General features: G+C 42.5%; 1 protein-coding gene across 1 annotated transcript in view; it reads right to left on the bottom strand.

Annotated features, from left to right (window-relative positions):
• Window positions 1-18469, bottom strand: part of loxl2b (lysyl oxidase-like 2b) — an 84207-nt gene extending 65738 nt beyond the window's left edge. The window contains 3 exon segments of the mRNA XM_061906961.1: window positions 10635-10810; window positions 14124-14465; window positions 18266-18469. Of these exon segments, the coding sequence (XP_061762945.1) occupies window positions 10635-10810; window positions 14124-14454 (507 nt within the window). The 5' untranslated portion in view covers window positions 14455-14465; window positions 18266-18469.
• Window positions 18470-19889: the final 1420 nt, after the last annotated feature.

Raw genomic sequence — 19889 nt, 5'->3', positions numbered from 1 at the left:
TCTTAAAGAGAGGGACCACCACCCCGGTCTGCCTGGTCTGGCTCAATAAAAATATTGGCAAATAAAGTTGCACTTCAATATTGAATATGTAGGCAGAGGTAGAGTTGTACATCATTACCTCCCTGCTTGACACTCAGCATCAAGGGTTGGAATTGGGGGTTTAATCACCCAAAATGATTCCCGGGCGCAGTCACCCCTGCTGCTCACCCCTCCCCTCACCTCCCAGGGGGTGATAAAGGGTGATGGGTCAAATGCAGGTAATAATTTTGCCACACCTAGTGTGTGTTTGACGATCATTGGTACTTTAAAGGCCTACTGAAACCCACTACTACCGACCACAGAGTCTGATATTTTATATATCAATGATGAAATATTGGCCAATATGGCCTTTTTAGTTTACTAAATTGCAATTTTAAATTTCGCACAAATTATCCTGCGTGCGCGTGATGTAACGGATTGTAGCGGACATTTTGATCCAGCACCGATCACAGCTATAAGTAGTCTGCTTTAATCGCATAATTACACAGTATTGTGGACTTCTGTGTTGCTGAATCTTTTGCAATTTGTTCAATTATTAATGGAGACGTCAAAGAAGAAAGATGTAGGTGGGAAGCGGTGTATTAAGGCTGCCTTCAGCAACACAAACACAGCCGGTGTTAACTGGTTTCCTTGTTTACATTCCCGAAAGATGACGGTGAAGCTTTACTATGGAACAGAGCGGTCAAGCGAACATGGTTCCCCTACCACATGTCAACCGGCAGGTTTCGGTGAGAAAATGGTGGTATTAAGTCGGCTCTTACCGTGGACATGAGCGGAGAGCTTGCGTCGTTCCTTCTGCAGCTGCGGACTCTCTTGCCTCCTCCCAACGGCCGCCTCCGACCGTCAAAAGCTTACACCGTGCAGGAGCGGAAAAAAAAAAATATCTCAACCCGGCTGCCTTGCCTCGTCGAGAAATGTGGCTTCCCTCGGCCACACCCCTTCGACTTTCAGGTACGACCATATAATCTCACTAAAACACTACTAACACAATAAGCAGATAAGGGATTTTCCAGAATTATCCTAGTAAATGTGTCTAATAACACCTGAATCGCTCCAACTGCCCTCGTCTTTTTTTTTTTCTTCTAGTCCTTCACTCTCACTTTCTTCATCCACGAATCTTTCATCCTCGCTCAAATTAACGGGGAAATCGTCGCTTTCTCGGTCCGAATCGCTCTCGCTGCTGGTGGCCATGATTGTAAACAATGTGAGGATGTGAGGAGCTCCACAACCCGTGATGTCACGCGCACATCGTCTGCTACTTCCGGTACAGGCAAGGCTTTTTTATTAGCGACCAAAAGTTGCGAACTTTATCATCGATGTTCTCTACTAAATCCTTTCAGCAAAAATATGGCAATATCGAGAAATTATCAAGTATGACACATAGAATGGACCTGCTATCCCCGTTTAAATAAGAAAATCTCATTTTAGTAGGCCTTTAAGTTAACTTAACTTAACAGACAATCAAGTTAGGACCTGTTTAAAGAAAAGTGCAGGGTAACAATATAGCGGGGGTGAAACTGGGGGAAAATGTGAGGGGAGAAATTAAAGAGTTTTTCAACCTTTTTTGAGCCAAGGCACATTTTTTGCGTTGAAAAAATGTGGAGGCACACCACCAGCAGAAATCATTAAAAAAACGAAACTCGGTTGACGGTAAAAAGTCGTAGCAATTGTTGGATATGACTTTAAACCGTACCCGACTATGTAGCAATATAGCTCTTGTCTCAAAGTAGGTGTACTGTCACCACCTGTCCCATCACGCCCTGACTTATTTGGACTTTTTTGCTGTTTTCCTGTGTGTAGTGTTTTAGTTCTTGTCTTACGCTCCTATTTTGGTGTCTTTTTCTATTTTTTTCTGTATTTCTTTGAGCGATATTTGCCGCATCTACTTTGTTTTAGCAATCAAGAATATTTCAGTTGTTTTTTTATCCTTCTTTGTGGGGACATTGTTGATTGTCATGCCATGTTCGGACGTACGTTGTGGACGCCGTCTTTGCCCCAGAGTAAGTCTTTGCTGTCGTCCAGCATTTTTTTTTTTGTATACTTTGTAGCCAGTTCAGTTTTAGTTTCGTTCTGCATAGCCTTCCCTAAGCTTCAACGCCTTTTCTTAGGGGCACTCACCTTTTGTAAATTTTTTGGTTCAAGCATTAGACACCTTTTTACCTGCACACTGCCTCCCGCTGTTTCCAACATCTACAAAGCAAATAGTTACTGTAATATAGATGGGTATTACAGTTACTCTGCTTAGCTCTAGGCAGCACCGACACTCAACAGCAACACATAATAAGCGGACTATAAATACTGATTTGCAAAAAAACATTTTTAACACAAATAGGTGAAATTACATAATATCCCACGGCACACCAGACTGTATCTGGTGTGACCAGTGGTTGAAAAACACTGTTGTAGTCTAGAGTGTTTAACCTTGCGGTAAAAAAAATGTGTTGTTGGGAAACTATCAAAAACATGACTAGCTGTTTGGACTATCTCAACTGTGGGACACAGGTGCAAAAGAACTCACTGTGGAATAAGGGACATAACACACCAGACAAGAATTCAGAAGACGAAAGATACCCAGGCAAGATGGAGCAAATCTCATGGTCACTCAACGCTATTATAACCATATTGGTGTATGTATACTGACTTGTCATTGTCATCCATTATCATGTTGTACTTGTTCTGAGATTGTCGTTTATCCATCAAGTCTGCTGCTGAAACTTGGACTATAAAACCAACATATAAATTGATTGTAAATTAGGGGCTAATCTTTCCTGTGATAAAATGGCAACCAAGGTAATCGAAAAGGATTAAAACGAACAAGATTTCTCCACAGAATCTCCTCTCTGGTCAACAAAAGCACCATGAAGACTCTAGCGGGAACTCTCATTCAGCCCTTTTTCGATTACGCATGCACCTCCTGGTACCCCAGTACCTCCAAAACCCTCAAATCTAGACCTCCACCACAGATCACACCTCACTCCTACCCACTTCTCCAAAGTGGGCTGGCTCAGGGTGGAGGACAGAGTAAAACAACTTGCACTGAGCCTGGTCTATAAAATACGATACACCTCCCTGATACCGAAGTACATGTCAAACTACTTCCTTAAAGTAAATGACCGCCATAACCACAACACCAGGGGGAGCTCCACAACCACATTAAACGCAGATTCCGATCTAACAAAGATCTTAACTCATTCTCCTTCTATGCCACATAAATATGGAATGCACTCCCAACAGGTGTAAAAGTAAGTGCATCTCTATCCTGCTTCAAAACCTCACTAAAAGAAGACTTCCAGGCAACTTCAACCCTAGACTTAACAACTCTCCCCTCTCCACAACCCTTCTCCCCGGATTGTAAATAATCAAATGTAAATAATCTAATGTATATACTTGTTCTTATGCTTTCTGAGCTCACTATGTTCACTGCTCGCTGTAAATATCCTACCAAGTCAGACCTACACTGTTTCAAAGTCCATTTCTCAGATGATACAATTGTTGATGACTGAAGTGCTGATAGCAACCAAACCTACAGATGCAGCGACCAACTGTAGTTACTGACAATGGTTTTCTCAAGTGTGCCTGAGTCCATGTGGTGATATCCTTTACACACTGATGTGGCTTTTTGATGCAGTCCCGCCAGAGGGATCCAAAGTCCGTAATATCATCGCTTGCGTGCAGCGCTGTGATTTCTCCAGATTCTCTGAACCTTTTGATGAAAATGGTGAAATCCTTAAATCCCTAAATTCCTTGCAATAGCTGGTGGAGAAATGTTGTTCGTAATCAATTTGCTCACGCATTTGTTGACAAAGCGGTGACCCTCGCCCCATCCTTGTTTGTGAATGTCTGAGCATTTCATGGAAGCTGTTTTTTTATACCCAATCATGGCACCCACCTGTTCCCAATTAGCCTGTTCACCTGTGGGACGTTCCAAATAAGTGTTTGATGAGCGTTACTCAACTTTCTTAGTCTTTTTTGCCACTTGTGCCAGCTTTTTTGAAACGCGTTGCAGGCATCAAATTCCAAATGAGCTAATATTTGCAAAAAATAACAAAGCTTCTCAGTGTGAACATTAAGTATCTTGTCTTTGCAGTCTATTCAATTGAATATAAGTTGAAAGGGATTTGTAAATCATTGTATTCTGTTTTTATTTCCCAATGTTTTTTTTTACCGACATTGTTGGGTAAAGTGAAGGCTCTTACACCAGACATTGTTAGGTAGTTATATGATGCCATCAGCGGGCGTGTCACGGTGACATTTATACAACTGCAAATGAGCTAAGTGTATTTGCAGCTTCGAACACATCCATCAGTCAGACTCTTATGGTTGCAAGGCGTCAATTAAAAGGAAAGTGACACGTGAAAAAAGTGGAAAAATGGCAAAAAAAAACTCTGGCCGCTGGTCAGATTTCTTATTTATGGTTAAATCTGTATGCACGATAAAATGTTGAAGCAACAAAAATACACAAAAAGGTAAATATTTAGGAGTATGAATGCACCACAGCAGATTTGTAGAAGCTACACTGCCTTGTTAATGACAAAAATGCAAGACGGGGACACGCTGACAGAGCAAACATGACCACAGATGTCAAAGGTCATCAACACATACATGCAAGGGGTCATCTTTTACCTCCCCCTTGACTCACAAGGTTTTTATTTTGGGGTTGACTGGTCAGCTGGAGTGTCAACATTAAACAGCATACTAAACAGCCAGTGGCATAGAAGCTGTAAGTGTACGACATCATCATTGCACACCAGAGTGTGTCTTAATGTCATTGTGATGACAAGATGGCGGCGAGGAGGCGGGGATGGCGAGCGAGCGGCGAGGCGGGGCGTGCCGGAAGCGACGCCAGAATCGAGATCAGGTGCGTGGATCGCGAACCTGTATAGGATTAATGAATCCTCTCGCACTGTTTAAAAGGGCGGCAGCCGTGAACGTCGGGGAGAGAGGTGGAGAAACAACGACGGAACGAGACTAAGCGCATGCAACCCAGAAGAGAGCGGGAAGGAGAGCGAGAGGCAGACGACGCGGGCGACTGAAAAGAAACCCGAAAAGTAATTTTCTAATTAGAAAATAAAGAAAGTCAACACTGCTCAAAGTCATGTCCTTCCTTGGTGGTCCCTGGAACCCGTACGACGGTGAGAGTCGTTCACAGTCATCATCATTGCACACCAGTGTGTCTAAATGTCATCATTGCACATCAGAGTGTGTCTAAATGTCATCATCTTTAGACACCAGAGTGTGTCTGAATGTCATTGTGGAGAGGCGGAGCCGACAGTCCCACAGAGAGGCAGGGCCCAAGATGGCGGCAAGGAGGCGGGGATGGCGAGCGAGCGGCGAGGCGGGGCCTGCCGGAAGCGACGCCACAATCGAGATCAGGTGCGTGGATCGCGAAACTGTATAGGATTAATGAATCCTCTCGCACTGTTTAAAAGGGCGGCAGCCGTGAACGTCGGTGAGAGCGGTGGAGAAACAACGACGGAACGAGACTAAGCGCATGCAACCCAAAAGAGAGCGAGAAGGAGAGCGAAAGGCAGACGACGCGGGCGACTGAAAAGAAACCCGAAAAATTATTTTCTTATTAGAAAATAAAGAAAGTCAACACTGCTCAAAGTCATGTCCTTCCTTGGTGGTCCCTGGAACCCGCACGACGGTGAGAGTCGTTCACAGTCATCATCATTGCACACCTGTGTGACTAAATGTCATCATTGCACACCAGACTGTGTCTAAATGTCATCATCATTGCACACCAGAGTGTGTCTAAATGTCATTGTGGAGAGGCGGAGCTGACAGTCCGACAGAGGCAGGGCCCAAGATGGCGGCGAGGAGGCGGGGATGGCGAGCGAGCGGCGAGGCGGGGCCTGCCGGAAGCGACGCCAGAATCGAGATCAGGTGCGTGGATCGCGCACCTGTATAGGATTAATGAATCCTCTCGCACTGTTTAAAAGGGCGGCAGCCGTGAACGTCGGGGAGAGAGGTGGAGAAACAACGACGGAACGAGACTAAGCGCATGCAACCCGGAAGAGAGCGGGAGGGAGAGCGAGAGGCAGACGACGCGGGCGACTGAAAAGAAACCCGAAAAAGACTTCAACACTGCTCAAAGTCATGTCCTTCCTTGGTGGTCCCTGGAACCCGCAGGACGGTGAGAGTCGTTCGCAGTCATCATCATTGCACACCAGTGTGTCTAAATGTCATCATTGCACATCAGAGTGTGTCTAAATGTCATCATCATTGCACACCAGAGTGTGTCTAAATGTGTTTGTGGAGAGGCGGAGCCGACAGTCCGACAGAGAGGCAGGGCCCAAGATGGCAGTGAGGAGACTGAGATGGCGAGCGAGCGGCGAGGCGGGGCCTGCCGGAAGCCACGCCAGAATCGAGATCAGGTGCGTGGATCGCGCACCTGTATAGGATTAATGAATCCTCTCGCACTGTTTAAAAGGGCGGCAGCCGTGAATGTCGGGGAGATAGGTGAAGAAACAATGACGGAACGAGACTAAGCGCATGCAACCCGGAAGAGAGCGAGAGGGAGAGCGAGAGGCAGACGACGCGGGCGACTGAAAAGAAACCCGAAAAATAATTTTCTTATTAGAAAATAAAGAAAGTCAACACTGCTCAAAGTCATGTCCTTCCTTGGTGGTCCCTGGAACCCGCACGACGGTGAGAGTCGTTCACAGTCATCATCATTGCACACCTGTGTGACTAAATGTCATCATTGCACACCAGAGTGTGTCTAAATGTCATCATCAATGTGTCTACTTTGTCCAAATGATAGGACAATGTTTTGGGCACTGGCATCCTCTTGGGCAACCATCATCTTGAAATACTCAACCTGTTTGGTGCGTTTGCTGCTACACTGTTTTGTTTCAAAGTGGACAAAACATCTGGCTGCAGCAAATTCAGAAGTCACCAGGAACAAAAGTTCAAATACTACAGTTGCCTTTCAAGTGAGAACCCCTGAATCTGGTCCTGGCTCTGGTAGCTCAGTGTTCTCATAACATTGGAATGTGTCTTCATGGGGCCTGCACAGTGAACACAGAGATAAGATGGAGGGTCCTACTTCTTGACCAAAGAGATAATAATACTTTTTGACCAGCCCAGAAATCCGCAGGGCCTTCAAATGTCCAGACAAAGAACTACGGCAGTGACGCTTGACAAATACGAGTTAAACCTTCAGGCTACGTGGAAAGGACTTTTACTTCAATCAGACAGTCTAGAGGCCTTTTTCCACAGCAGGAACCTTTGCTTTTGACATGAACTACTGTAGTTCCGGATAGTCGAACCTCGGATTCAGGAGGAACAGTGTGGTTTTCGTCCTGGTCGTGGAACGGTAGACCAGCTCTATACTCTCAAACAGTCTACATGTGCTTTGTTGACTTGGGGAAGTGTCCCTCGGGAAGTCCTGTGGGGAGTGCTCAGAGGCTACGGGGTATCGGTCTGTCGGATTGTGGTGGTCCGCTCCCTGTAAGATCAGTGTCGAAGCTTGGTCCGCATTGCCGGCAGTAAGTCAGACACGTTTCCAGTGAGGATTGGACTCCGCCAAAGCTGACCTTTGTCACCGATTCTGTTCATAAATTGTATGGGTCTTTGCTTTTTTCAGATGATGTGGTCCTGATGGTTTCATTTGGCCAGGATCTTCAGATGCAACTAAGACCGTTCAACAGTCTATATTACGTCCTGAATGTTTGTGCAAACTGGCACAGTTACGCACAAATGTGTAAGTCATATCGATGATTCCACAATTACATGTAATCATTTTAGAACTCGCCGGATAGTCGAACCTCGGATTCAGGAGGAACAGTGTGGTGTTCGTCCTGGTCGTGGAACGGTAGACCAGCTCTATAATCTTGGCAGGGTCCTTCAGTCTACATGTGCTTTGTGGACTTGGAGAAGGCATTCGACCGTGTCCCTCGGGAAGTCCTGTGGGGAGTGCTCAGAGAGTACGGGGTATCGGTCTGTCTGATTGTGGCGGTCCGCTCCCTGTATGATCAGTGTCAGAGCTTGGTCCGCATTGCCGGCAGTAAGTCGGACCCGTTTCCAGTGAGGACTGGACTTTGCCAAGACTGCCCTTTGTCACGATTCTGTTCATAACTTTTATGGACATAATTTCTAGACGCAGTCAGGGTGTTGAGGGGATCCGGTTTAGTAGCTGCATGATTAGGTCTCTGCTTTTTGCCGATGATCTGGTCCTGATGGCTTCAGGAGGAACAGTGTGGTTTTTGTCCTGGTCATGGAACTGTGGACCAGCTCAGCTCAGGGCAGGGTCCTTGAGGGTGCATGGGAGTTTGCCCAACCAGTCTACATGTGCTTTGTGGACTTGGAGAAGGCATTCGACCGTGTCCCTCGGGAAGTCCTGTGGGGAGTGCTCAGAGAGTACGGGGTATCGGTCTGTCTGATTGTGGTGGTCCGCTCCCTGTACGATCAGTGTCAGAGCTTGGTCCGCATTGCCGGCAGTAAGTCGGACACGTTTCCAGTGAGTACTGGACTTCGCCAAGGCTGTCCTTTGTCACCGATTCTGTTCATAACTTGTATGGACATAATTTCTAGGCGCAGTCAGGGTGTTGAGGGGATCCGGTCTAGTGGCTGCAGGATTAGGTCTCTGCTTTTTGCCGATGATCTGGTCCTGATGGCTTCAGGAGGTACAGTGTGGTTTTTGTCCTGGTCATGGAACTGTGGACCAGCTCTATACTCTCGGCAGGGTCCTTGAGGGTGCATGGGAGTTTGCCCAACCAGTCTACATGTGCTTTGTGGACTTGGAGAAGGCATTCGACCGTGTCCCTCGGGAAGTCCTGTGGGGAGTGCTCAGAGAGTACGGGGTATCGGTCTGTCTGATTGTGGCGGTCCGCTCCCTGTAAGATCAGTGTCAGAGCGTGGTCCGCATTGCTGGCAGTAAGTCGGACACGTTTCCAGTGAGGATTGGACTTCGCCAAGACTGCCCTTTGTCATGATTCTGTTCATAACTTTTATGGACATAATTTCTAGCCGCAGTCAGGGTGTTGAGGGGATCCGGTTTAGTAGCTGCATGATTAGGTCTCTGCTTTTTACAGATGATCTGGTCCTGATGGTTTCATATGGCCAGGATCTTCAAATCCAACTAAGAACATTCAACAAATGTTTGTGCAAACTGGCACAGTTACACACAAATGTGTAAGTCATATCGATGATTCCACAATTACATGTAATCATTTTAGAACTCGCCGGATAGTCGAACCTCGGATTCAGGAGGAACAGTGTGGTGTTCGTCCTGGTCGTGGAACTGTGGACCAGCTCTATACTCTCGGCAGGGTCCTTGAGGGTGCATGGGAGTTTGCCCAACCAGTCTACATGTGCTTTGTGGACTTGGAGAAGGCATTCGACCGTGTCCCTCGGGAAGTCCTGTGGGGAGTGCTCAGAGAGTACTGGGTATCGGTTTGTCTGATTGTGGCGGTCCGCTCTCTGTACGATCAGTGTCAGAGCTTGGTCCGCATTGCCGGCAGTAAGTCGGACACATTTCCAGTGAGTACTGGACTTCGCCAAGGCTGTCCTTTGTCACCGATTCTGTTCATAACTTTTATGGACATAATTTTTAGGCGCAGTCAGGGTGTTGAGGGGATCCGGTTTAGTGGCTGCAGGATTAGGTCTCTGCTTTTTGCCGATGATCTGGTCCTGATGGCTTCAGGAGGAACAGTGTGGTTTTTGTCCTGGTCATGGAACTGTGGACCAGCACAGCTCAGGGCAGGGTCCTTGGGGGTGCATGGGAGTTTGCCCAACCAGTCTATATGTGCTTTGTGGACTTGGAGAAGGCATTTGACCGTGTCCCTCGGGAAGTCCTGTGGGGAGTGCTCAGAGCGTACGGGGTATCGGTCTGTCTGATTGTGGCGGTCCGCTCTCTGTAAGATCAGTGTCAGAGCTTGGTCCGCAGTGCCGGCAGTAAGTCGGACCCGTTTCCAGTGAGGACTGGACTTTGCCAAAGCTGCCTTTTGTCGCCAATTCTGTTCATAAATTGTATGGACAGAATTTCTAGGCGCAGTCAGGGTGTTGAGAGGATCCAGTTTAGCTGCTGCAGGATTAGGTCTCTGCTTTTTGCAGATGATCTGCTCCTGATGGCTTCATATGGCCAGGATCTTCAGATGCAACTAAGACCATTCCACGGTCTACATTACGTTCTGAATTATTGTGCAAACTGGCACAGTTACGCACGAGTGTATTAGTCATATCGATGATTCCACAATTACATGTAATCATTTTAGAACTGCTAGATGACCTAACGTACATTTACATTTTAAAACACGTCTTGTGGTCTACGTGACATGGAAAGAGGTGGTCTCTATAATTTAGTTTATATGGGAGCGCCCACAAGGGTGGATTAATAACAGTCCGGTACAATAATTACACATTTACAGCAAAAACTGTCTTAACATTGTGAAATTGCTGGGTGTGACACAAAGGTGATTATGATAGTTACAAAAGACGGATCATTAAGATGCTAAAGCAGCTGATTTTAAACATAAACTTGTCAATTTCAGATGTTTGAGCAGATGTAGTCAAATAATGTTTTCTTATTAGCTTTCTGACTGTCCAAAATGTTCTGAAAAGCCGACAAATGAATTATGATCATGCTTTACCTCCACGTGGTTGGGCAGGGTGTTGACAAATTTAAATCCAGGGATCCTCTTGTCGCTACACATCACACCCACGTCTTCACTGTGCTTGCAGTCAGAAACACCAATGCCATTGGAGGGACACAGTGACAAGGTCTTCTCTTTGCCCGTGCAGTGGAGATTGTCAAACCATATGGGTCCTGTTGGGAACAGGAGACATGGTTGAACAAGGAACTTTATTGGCATACCAGTACGTACCATATTTAGTCCAATAAGTACCAAAATAACAGTAGTTTGTACAGTGCAGGCCAAATGTTTGGACACACCTTCTTCAAGCACACCTGTGATTTGAAACCCAGTTCAGGTGACTACCTCTTGAAGCTCATGGAGAGAATGCCAAGAGTGTGCAAAGCAGTAATCAGAGCAAAGGGTGGCTATTTTGAAGAAACTAGAATATAAAACATGTTTTCAGTTATTTCACCTTTTTTTGTTAAGTACATAACTCCACATGTATTCATTCATAGTTTTGATGTAACAATCTACAATGTACATAGCCTTGAAAACTTGAATGAGAAGGTGTGTCCAAACTTTTGCCCTGTACTGTACATATGGGCCTTTTATTAATATCTCGATATTTTTAGGCCATGTCACGATATATCGATATATATCTCGATATTAAGCCTTAGCCTTGAATGAACACTTGTTGCATATAATCACAGCAGTATGATGATTCTATGTGTCTACATTAAAACATTCTTCTTCATACTGCATTAATGTACGCTCATTTTAAAGTTTCATGCAGAGAGGGAAATCCCAACTAAGTCAATTTAGCAAGACTGTATTAATTAAACAGTTATTAAGCAGTGGCACAAAGATGGAATTTCAAAACAGAAAGTGCAAGATTGTCAGAGAAATTTTAAAAGAAGCTGTTAGTGCACTTTTGTGCATGATGTCACTAAGATGACATATCAAAACAACACTAAATTAAAATGCAGTCTTTGTACAGAACCCCCCCCTAACAAAATTTAGAGTTATCTGGTTAGGGTTAGGGTATAATAAGGCCATGCAGAATAAGGCATTAATAAGTACTTAATAATGACTAATTAAGAGCCAGTATGTTACTAATTTGCATGTTAATAAGAGACTAATTAATGGTGAATATGGTCCCCATACTAAAGTGGTACCCTTAATTATTATTTAATTTATATAATTATTCGACGTGGGGAACATATTCTAAGTAACAAAGACTTAATTTAGAGTTATTTGGTTAGGGTTAGGGTTGGCGTTGGGGTTAAAGGGTTAGGGTACAATAAGACCATGGAGAATAAGGCATTAATAAAGTACTTAATAATGACTAATTAGGTGCCAATATGTTTCTCATTTGCATGTTAATAAGCAACTAATTAATGGTGAATACGTTCCCTATACTAAAGTTTTACCCTTAATTATTCTTTCATTTATATAATTATTTGACATGGGGAACATATTCTAAGTAGCAAAGACTTGATTTAGAGTTATTTCTTTATGGTTAGTGTTAGGGTTGGGGTTAGAGGTATGGGTATAATAAGGCCATTCAGAATAAGGCATTAATAAAGTACCTAATATGGATGAATTAGGAGTTTTGCATGTTAATAAGCATGAAATGAATGCTGTTACCTTTAATTATTATTTAATTTATATAATAATTCGACATGGGGAACATCTTCTAAGTAACAAAGACTTATTTTAGTTATTTGGACACTAGGGGAACATATTCTAAGTAGCAAAGACTTAATTTAGAGTTATTTGGTTAGGGTTAGGGTATAAAAGGCCACGCAGAATAAGGCATTAATAAGTACTTAATAATGACTAATAAAGAGCAAACATGTTACTAATTTGCATGTTAATAAGCAACTAATTAATGGTGAATATGTTCCCCATACTAAAGTGGTACCCTTAATTATTATTTATTTTTTTTAATTATTCGACATGGGGAACATATTCTAAGTAGCAAAGTCTTAATTTAGAGTTATTTGGTTAGGGTTAGGGTTAGGGTTGGGGTTAGGGTATATAATAAGGCATTAATAAGTACACAATAATGACTAATAAGCAAATGTGTTACTAATTTGCATGATTTAATAAGCAACTAATTAATGGTGAATATGTTCCCCATACTAAAGTGGTACCCTTAGTTAATTTATATAATTATTCGACAAATATTTGCATTTTCTAAAGTGCATTTTAACTGATGAGAGTGCCAAATCGCTAAATGATGGCCACCTCTACTCTTGATTGAGCGCTCTTCTTGCTGCCGGCAGCTCTCCAATAAACAGCAAAATGTGGAAGTTTAAAAAAGGCCATCATAAAAAGGTCAACATTGTCCAACTTATTCTCAGTGGCTTAGTGGTTAGAGCAGTGGTTCTTAACCTTGTTAGAGGTACTGAACCCCACCAGTTTCACATGTGCATCCGCCGAACCCTTCTTTAGTGAAAAATAAAATGTTTTTCAAATTCAAGACAAAGTTATATGATCTTTTACTTGTGCACAAAATGACCGTGCATGAACATCACCTTGTTCAAAGAACAAAACCAACACAGTGCATGAACTCGTAACAAATTACACACCTGCTAATCAGTTTGGGTTCTGCTGTTTATCGTATCCCTAACATCAATCAATCAATCAATCAATGTTTATTTATATAGCCCCAAATCACAAATGTCTCAAAGGACTGCACAAATCATTACGACTACAACATCCTCGGAAGAACCCACAAAAGGGCAAGGAAAACTCACACCCAGTGGGCAGGGAGAATTCACATCCAGTGGGACGCCAGTGACAATGCTGACTATGAGAAACCTTGGAGAGGACCTCAGATGTGGGCAACCCCCCCCCGCCCCCTCTAGGGGACCGAAAGCAATGGATGTCGAGCGGGTCTAACATGATACTGTGAAAGTTCAATCCATAGTGGCTCCAACACAGCCGCGAGAGTTCAGTTCAAAGCGGATCCAAGACAGCAGCGAGAGTCCCGTCCGCAGGAGACCATCTCAAGCGGAGGCAGATCAGCAGCGTAGAGATGTCCCCAATCGATACAGGCGAGCGGGAGAAGTTTTTATGTACATGATGAGTCGGGTGTGGCTTGAGTGAAGGCTCCACCGAACCCCTGAGACCGACTCACCGAACCCCTAGGGTTCGATCGAACCCTGGTTAAGAACCACTGGGTTAGAGGGTCCGCCCTGAGATCGGTAGGTTGTGAGTCCGAGCCATACCAAAGACTATGAAAATGGGACCCATTACCTCCCTGCTTGGCATTCGGCATCAAGGGCTGGAATTGGGGATTAAATCAACAAAAATGATTCCCGGGCGCGGCCACTGCTGCTCACTGCTCCCTTCACCTCCCAGGGGGGTGAATAAGGGGATGGGTCAAATACAGAGGATACATTTCACCACACCTAGTGTGTGTGTGAGACTATCATTGGTACTTTAACTTTATTGGGGTTTTTCACAAATATATGAACCTATTTTGCGATCAAATACCTTCTCCTTTCCCGTATTTGGACGAGGGTGACCACGATACTGCTTCCACGTATCCCAGCTCTCGACACACCACCTGGGCGGCGTGGATGCTGAAGTCGTCATCGCAGACGGTTCCCCACTGGTTGTTGTAGAAGACCTCCACACGGCCCTCGTTGTGCTTCCTCTTGTCCCCGGCCAGCCGAAGCTGAATCCTGGGCGTGTCGGGTGCCAGCTGGGGGGCAGAGTACTGCTCCTGCTGTGGTTCTGGGTAGCCCGGGTGCTCATACTGGGCAAGAACCGTCTTTAGTAGCACTAACAGACTGCAGCAGGTCAGGTACTGGATGACCAGCATGTTGTTTAGATCTGAAAACAATGAGAAGACAATACATTTAATATTTGCAGAACACAATGGTTTCATCAATGAATTGTTCATTGATCCCGTATTTACAGAACACAATGGTTTCATCAATGAATTGTTCATTGATCCCGTATTTACAGAACACAACGGTTTCATCAATGAATTGTTCATTGATCCCCGACCAACCTGAATATGATTCTGACCCCATAGACTGGTTACTGTATGTTCCTATGAAGGTCCAAAATGATGATGTCATTCACCAATAAGTTTGGTGAGAAAGAGCCTCACATCTGTCTTGTGAAGCAAGAAGTTGAAAAAAGTATCATACATCCCTCCCTATTATCATCAACATAAACTACACAATTCGACATTGAGGTTTTAATTAGTGTGACAACGTAACTACAAGTTGTTTTTTTTCCCAGCAGTCACCTGCATTTGAGTGAGTTGTCTAAATTGTTGAGTGTCACAGCAGGGGGGTCGCAGCTTACTGCGGGGATTGTTCCCCCGGGATGCAGACAGACCACTCCGGACAAAGCGTGCAGTTAAGAACATGATTTAATCTTAAAAATTAAACACGTACTAAAAAACACAAAACAAGCAGAAAGAAAAGCGTGCCGATCGCACGGTAAACTAAGGCTACCACTTAGCACAGGAAGTACAAACTAGGAGACAAGAAATAACGTAACAGGTTTTGTGTAGCAAACAATGAAGCCAGCAAGATGGATAAATAGCTCTCTGATTAGTGGTTGACAGCAGCTGAGCATGCCGACCAATAAACAGAGGCAGGTGAACCCAATTAATCCCCATGGAAACTAAAACAAACCCAGAAACTAAGGGAGTCAAAAACTTTGAGTTTGTTGGTCTCTCGCTTCAAACAGGGAGAAGGACGTCTAAACTCTGTGCACGGCCCTCAGGACCTGAGAGAGTTTATGAACTGAACGCAGCGAGCCCCTCTTTCCAGTCATTCCCAATCTTTGTCTCGGTGGGCGAAAAGCAGCGGCAGACATTCTCCCTAGTCGCCATTCGCCAGGGAGAAGTGCCGCAGAGCAACAAAAACTAGGAAGAAAAAAAAATGTGATGTGTCTGACGTCACAAGTGGTGTGAATTAAAGGTGGAAGTCGGAAGGAAGGCAAGATTGTTTTATAAACATCTCCGCATTGCCCTCCACACTTTGATTGAACATTTTTGGGACTTATGCAGATCTCTAATATGCAACAGCAGGTATTGATAGGTAGTGAAAGTTGACTTTGCTTACATAACTTTAGATATATTCCAAAATGTATCGATATGATAAATATCAATAAGGGCTAAACTGACTTCTGACGGGGCTCCAGCTCCTCCTAACCCCGCTGTGACTGTCATGATCCGCTTCTCATTTTCTGGTTTTGTATCACATCCTGTTGAGTATTTGTCGTCCTTAGTTCCTGGTGGCACTTCCTGTTTGTTTTCGTTGCTATAGTCACGTATTAGTGTCACCTGTCTTTTATTTTTGACGCTCACCTGCCTCCTAATTACTGTCCTTATACAAGCCTGCCTTTTTCCGTTACTCATCCTCGCATTTTAGTTTCTGTTCCATGCAACAGGTGACGACGCTGATTCCCGTTTGTGATTAAGAGACTATTTTTGTACTTGTTAGCTTCCACGCTATTCCTTTGCTTGTTCCCTAGCTCTCATGCTAGTGCCTTTAGTTCTTTCTAGCTCCCATGCTAGTTCTGTTTGTTTTGCCTTTAGTGCCTTGTGCAATTTTTTTGTTCCTAGGCTGTTTTCTTAGTAGAAAAAAATCATCATTTCTTACTTTCACACTGTGTCCAAGTCCGACTGCACCATTTGAGAGAACGAACCCGCACCACGATGCCAGCGAAGCGTCACAGTGACTTTTAAACAGTTTTAAACCATGTCTTTTTCTTTTTGTAAAAACCTAAGATAAATGCAATGTGTTGATACAGTAAAATAAAAAAATTACTTTCAATAAAAATTATCTAAAGCTTAATCAATCCTCTCCCATTGGTGTGTTCAACACCAGACAACAATGCAGACCCTCGCTCGAGTTCCAAGCACTAATTGCACAACTTTAACTCATTTGGATGCACATGCTAGTTAATGTGCAACTTTTTAATATGTGATTCATTGAAAAAGTTAAAAAAAATAAAGGCCAGCTAGCAGATGCGTGGCTGTTTGGCGTGACATCAAGTATTGCATCATGACTCAGATGTTTACAAGTAAAAGTACACTGCCATCGCTTCACATTCAACACACGTCACTTTGTCAAAGGTTTTCTAATAACACGTACAACGCTTATATATTAAAGTATCATGCTGCATATACTTATGTATTAAAGTCTAATGCTGAATGTACTTATATATTAAAAACTAATAATGCATGTACTTATATACTAAAAACTAATACTGTTTGTACTTATATATTAAAGTATCATGCTGCATGTACTTATATATTAAAGTATCATGCTGCATGTACTTATATATTAAAGTATCATGCTGCATGTACTTAAGTATTAAAGTATCATGCTGCATGTACTTATGTATTAAAGTATCATGCTGCATGTACTTATGTATTAAAGTATGATGCTGCATGTACTTATATAATAAAGTCTTGTGCTGCATGTACTTATATATTATAGTCTAATGCTGAATTGATCCATCCATTTTCTACCGCTTATTCCCTTTTGGGGTCGCGGGGGGCGCTGGCGCCTATCTCAGCTACAATCGGGCGGAAGGCGGGGTACACCCTGGACAAGTCGCCACCTCATCGCAGGGCCATGTGCTTATATATTAGTCTCATGCTGCATGTACTTATATATTATAGTCTCAAGCTGCATGTACTTATATATTAAAGTCTCATGCTGCATGTACTTATATAAAATACTCAGGCTGAATGTACTTATATATCAAAGTCTCATGCTGAATGTACTTATATATTAAAAACTAACACTGCATGTATTTATATATTAAAAACTAATACTGCATGGCATCCATCCATCCATTTTCTTATTCCCTTTTGGGGTCGCGGGGGGCGAGGGCGCCTATCTCAGCTACAATCGGGCGGTAGGCGGAGTACACACTGGACAAGTCGTAATACTGCATGTACTTATATAATAAAGTCTCATGCTGAATGTACTTATATACGTGCTGAATGTACTTATATATTGAAGTCTCATGCTGAATGTACTTATATACGTGATAAATGTACTTATATATTGAAGTCTCATGCTGAATGTACTAATATATTAAAAACTAATATTGCATGTACTTATATATTAAAAACTAATATTACACGTACTTATATAGTAAAAACAAATACTGCTTGTACTTATATAATAAAGTCTCATGCTGAATGTACTTATATATTAAAAACTAATATTGCATGTACTTATATATTAAAAACTAATACTGCTTGTACTAATATAATAAAGTCTCATGCTGAATGTACTTATATACGTGCTGAATGTACTTATATATTTAAGTCTCATGCTGAATGTACTAATATAATAAAGTCTCATGCTGAATGTACTTATATAATAAAGTATCATGCTGAATTTACTTATATAATAAAGTCTCATGCTGAATGTACTAATATAATAAAGTCTCATGCTGAATGTACTTATATAATAAAGTATCATGCTGAATTTACTTATATAATAAAGTCTCATGCTGAATGTACTTATATAATAAAGTCTCATGCTGAATGTACTTATATATTAAAGTCTCATGCTGAATGTACTTATATAATAAAGCCTCATGCTGAATGTACTTATATAAAAGTCTCAAGCATATTTCAAGGGTCTTACTTTGCTTGTTGCTGGCGGCGCCGAGCAGGCTGCGGTGGTGAACAAAGTGTGAACAAAAGTTGTCCGCAGCGTCTTTTCCCTTTTTCCCAACACTTTTCCTCTCTTCGTCAGCATCTGGACGGTCCCTCGACGCCCGCCTTTACGATGACGTCACTGGGCGCCGCGACGTGGTCACACGCACGGAGATGATGGCTCGAGAACCCAACCGTTCCCTGAAGGCAGCAATGGTGCTTTCAAAGGCTGTCCGAATTGAACAGAAACGCAATGGTGATGGACGAATGTTTTAATTTTGCGACACATTATGAGACGTGAGCTAACAAAAAGCAGGAATAGTATATTGAAAATATGTGGTCGTTAGCTGAGGAAAACAAAAAAGGGAAATTAATCTTATTGTGAGAAATTGACCCGCGTGTTTATACGAGCCAGTACGGTATGTTGGTTTAATGGCAACACATAAACTTTATAAGGACAAACACGAAAATGGATGGATGGACACTATAACCTTGTCGTGTACTTTAAACTGATCCCACACTTTACTCTGCTGCCACCTTGTGGAAGGCAGCATACACACTGACAAAATGGTTCCATACAACAGTGATTCTTAAACTGTGGTACCATACATCTACATGTACATCTACATCTAGTGGCACATATACATGTACATCTGCATCTAGTGGTACGCCAAATAATCTTTTGATAAAAATGCAAGGTTTTATTTTCTTATTTTCAAACAGTGTAACTGTGAAAACTAATTTACAGTAGCCAGAAATATGAAATACTTAAATAAAAGCTCTGTCTTGTTTTTAATGGATACTTATGCCTACCACACTACTGTATTTTAATGTTGTCATTATGGTGGTACTTAATTAATACTTAGGTCTATTACACTACTGTATTTTAATGTTGTCATTATGGTGGTACTTAATGAATACTTAGGTATACTACAGTACTGTATTTTAATGTTGTCATTATGGTGGTACTTAATGAATACTTAAGTCTACTACACGACTGAGTTTAATGTTGTCACTATGGCAGTACGTAATGAATACTTAAGTCTACTACATGACTACTGTATTTTAATGTCATTATTGTTTTATTTAAGGGATACTTAGGTTTACTACACTACTGTATTGTAATGTTGGTCATTATGTTGGTACTTAATGAATACTTAGCTCTACTACACTACTGTATTATAATGTCATTATGGTGGTACGTAATGAATACTTGGGTCTACTACACTACTGTATTTAATGTTGTCATTATGGTGGTACTTAATGAATACTTAGGTCTACTACACGACTGTGTTTAATGTTGTCACTATGGTGGTACTTAATGAATACTTAAGTCTACTACACAACTACTGTATTTTAATGTTGTCCTTATTGTTTTACTTAACGGATACTTAAGTTTACTACACGACTGTATTTAATGTTGTCATTATGGTGGTACGTAATGAATACTTAAGTCTACTACACAACTGTATTTTAATGTTGTCATTATTGTTGTACTTAATGGATACTTACGTTTACTACACTACTGTATTTTAATGTTGTCATTATGGTGGTACTTAATGAATACTTAGGTCTACTACACTACTGTATTTTAATGTTGTCATTATTGTTGT

Source organism: Nerophis ophidion, linkage group LG07 (genome assembly GCF_033978795.1).
Source record: "Nerophis ophidion isolate RoL-2023_Sa linkage group LG07, RoL_Noph_v1.0, whole genome shotgun sequence".
In the NCBI taxonomy this organism is placed as follows: Eukaryota; Metazoa; Chordata; class Actinopteri; order Syngnathiformes; family Syngnathidae; genus Nerophis; species Nerophis ophidion.
This window is presented reverse-complemented; position numbering and strand designations above follow the sequence as displayed.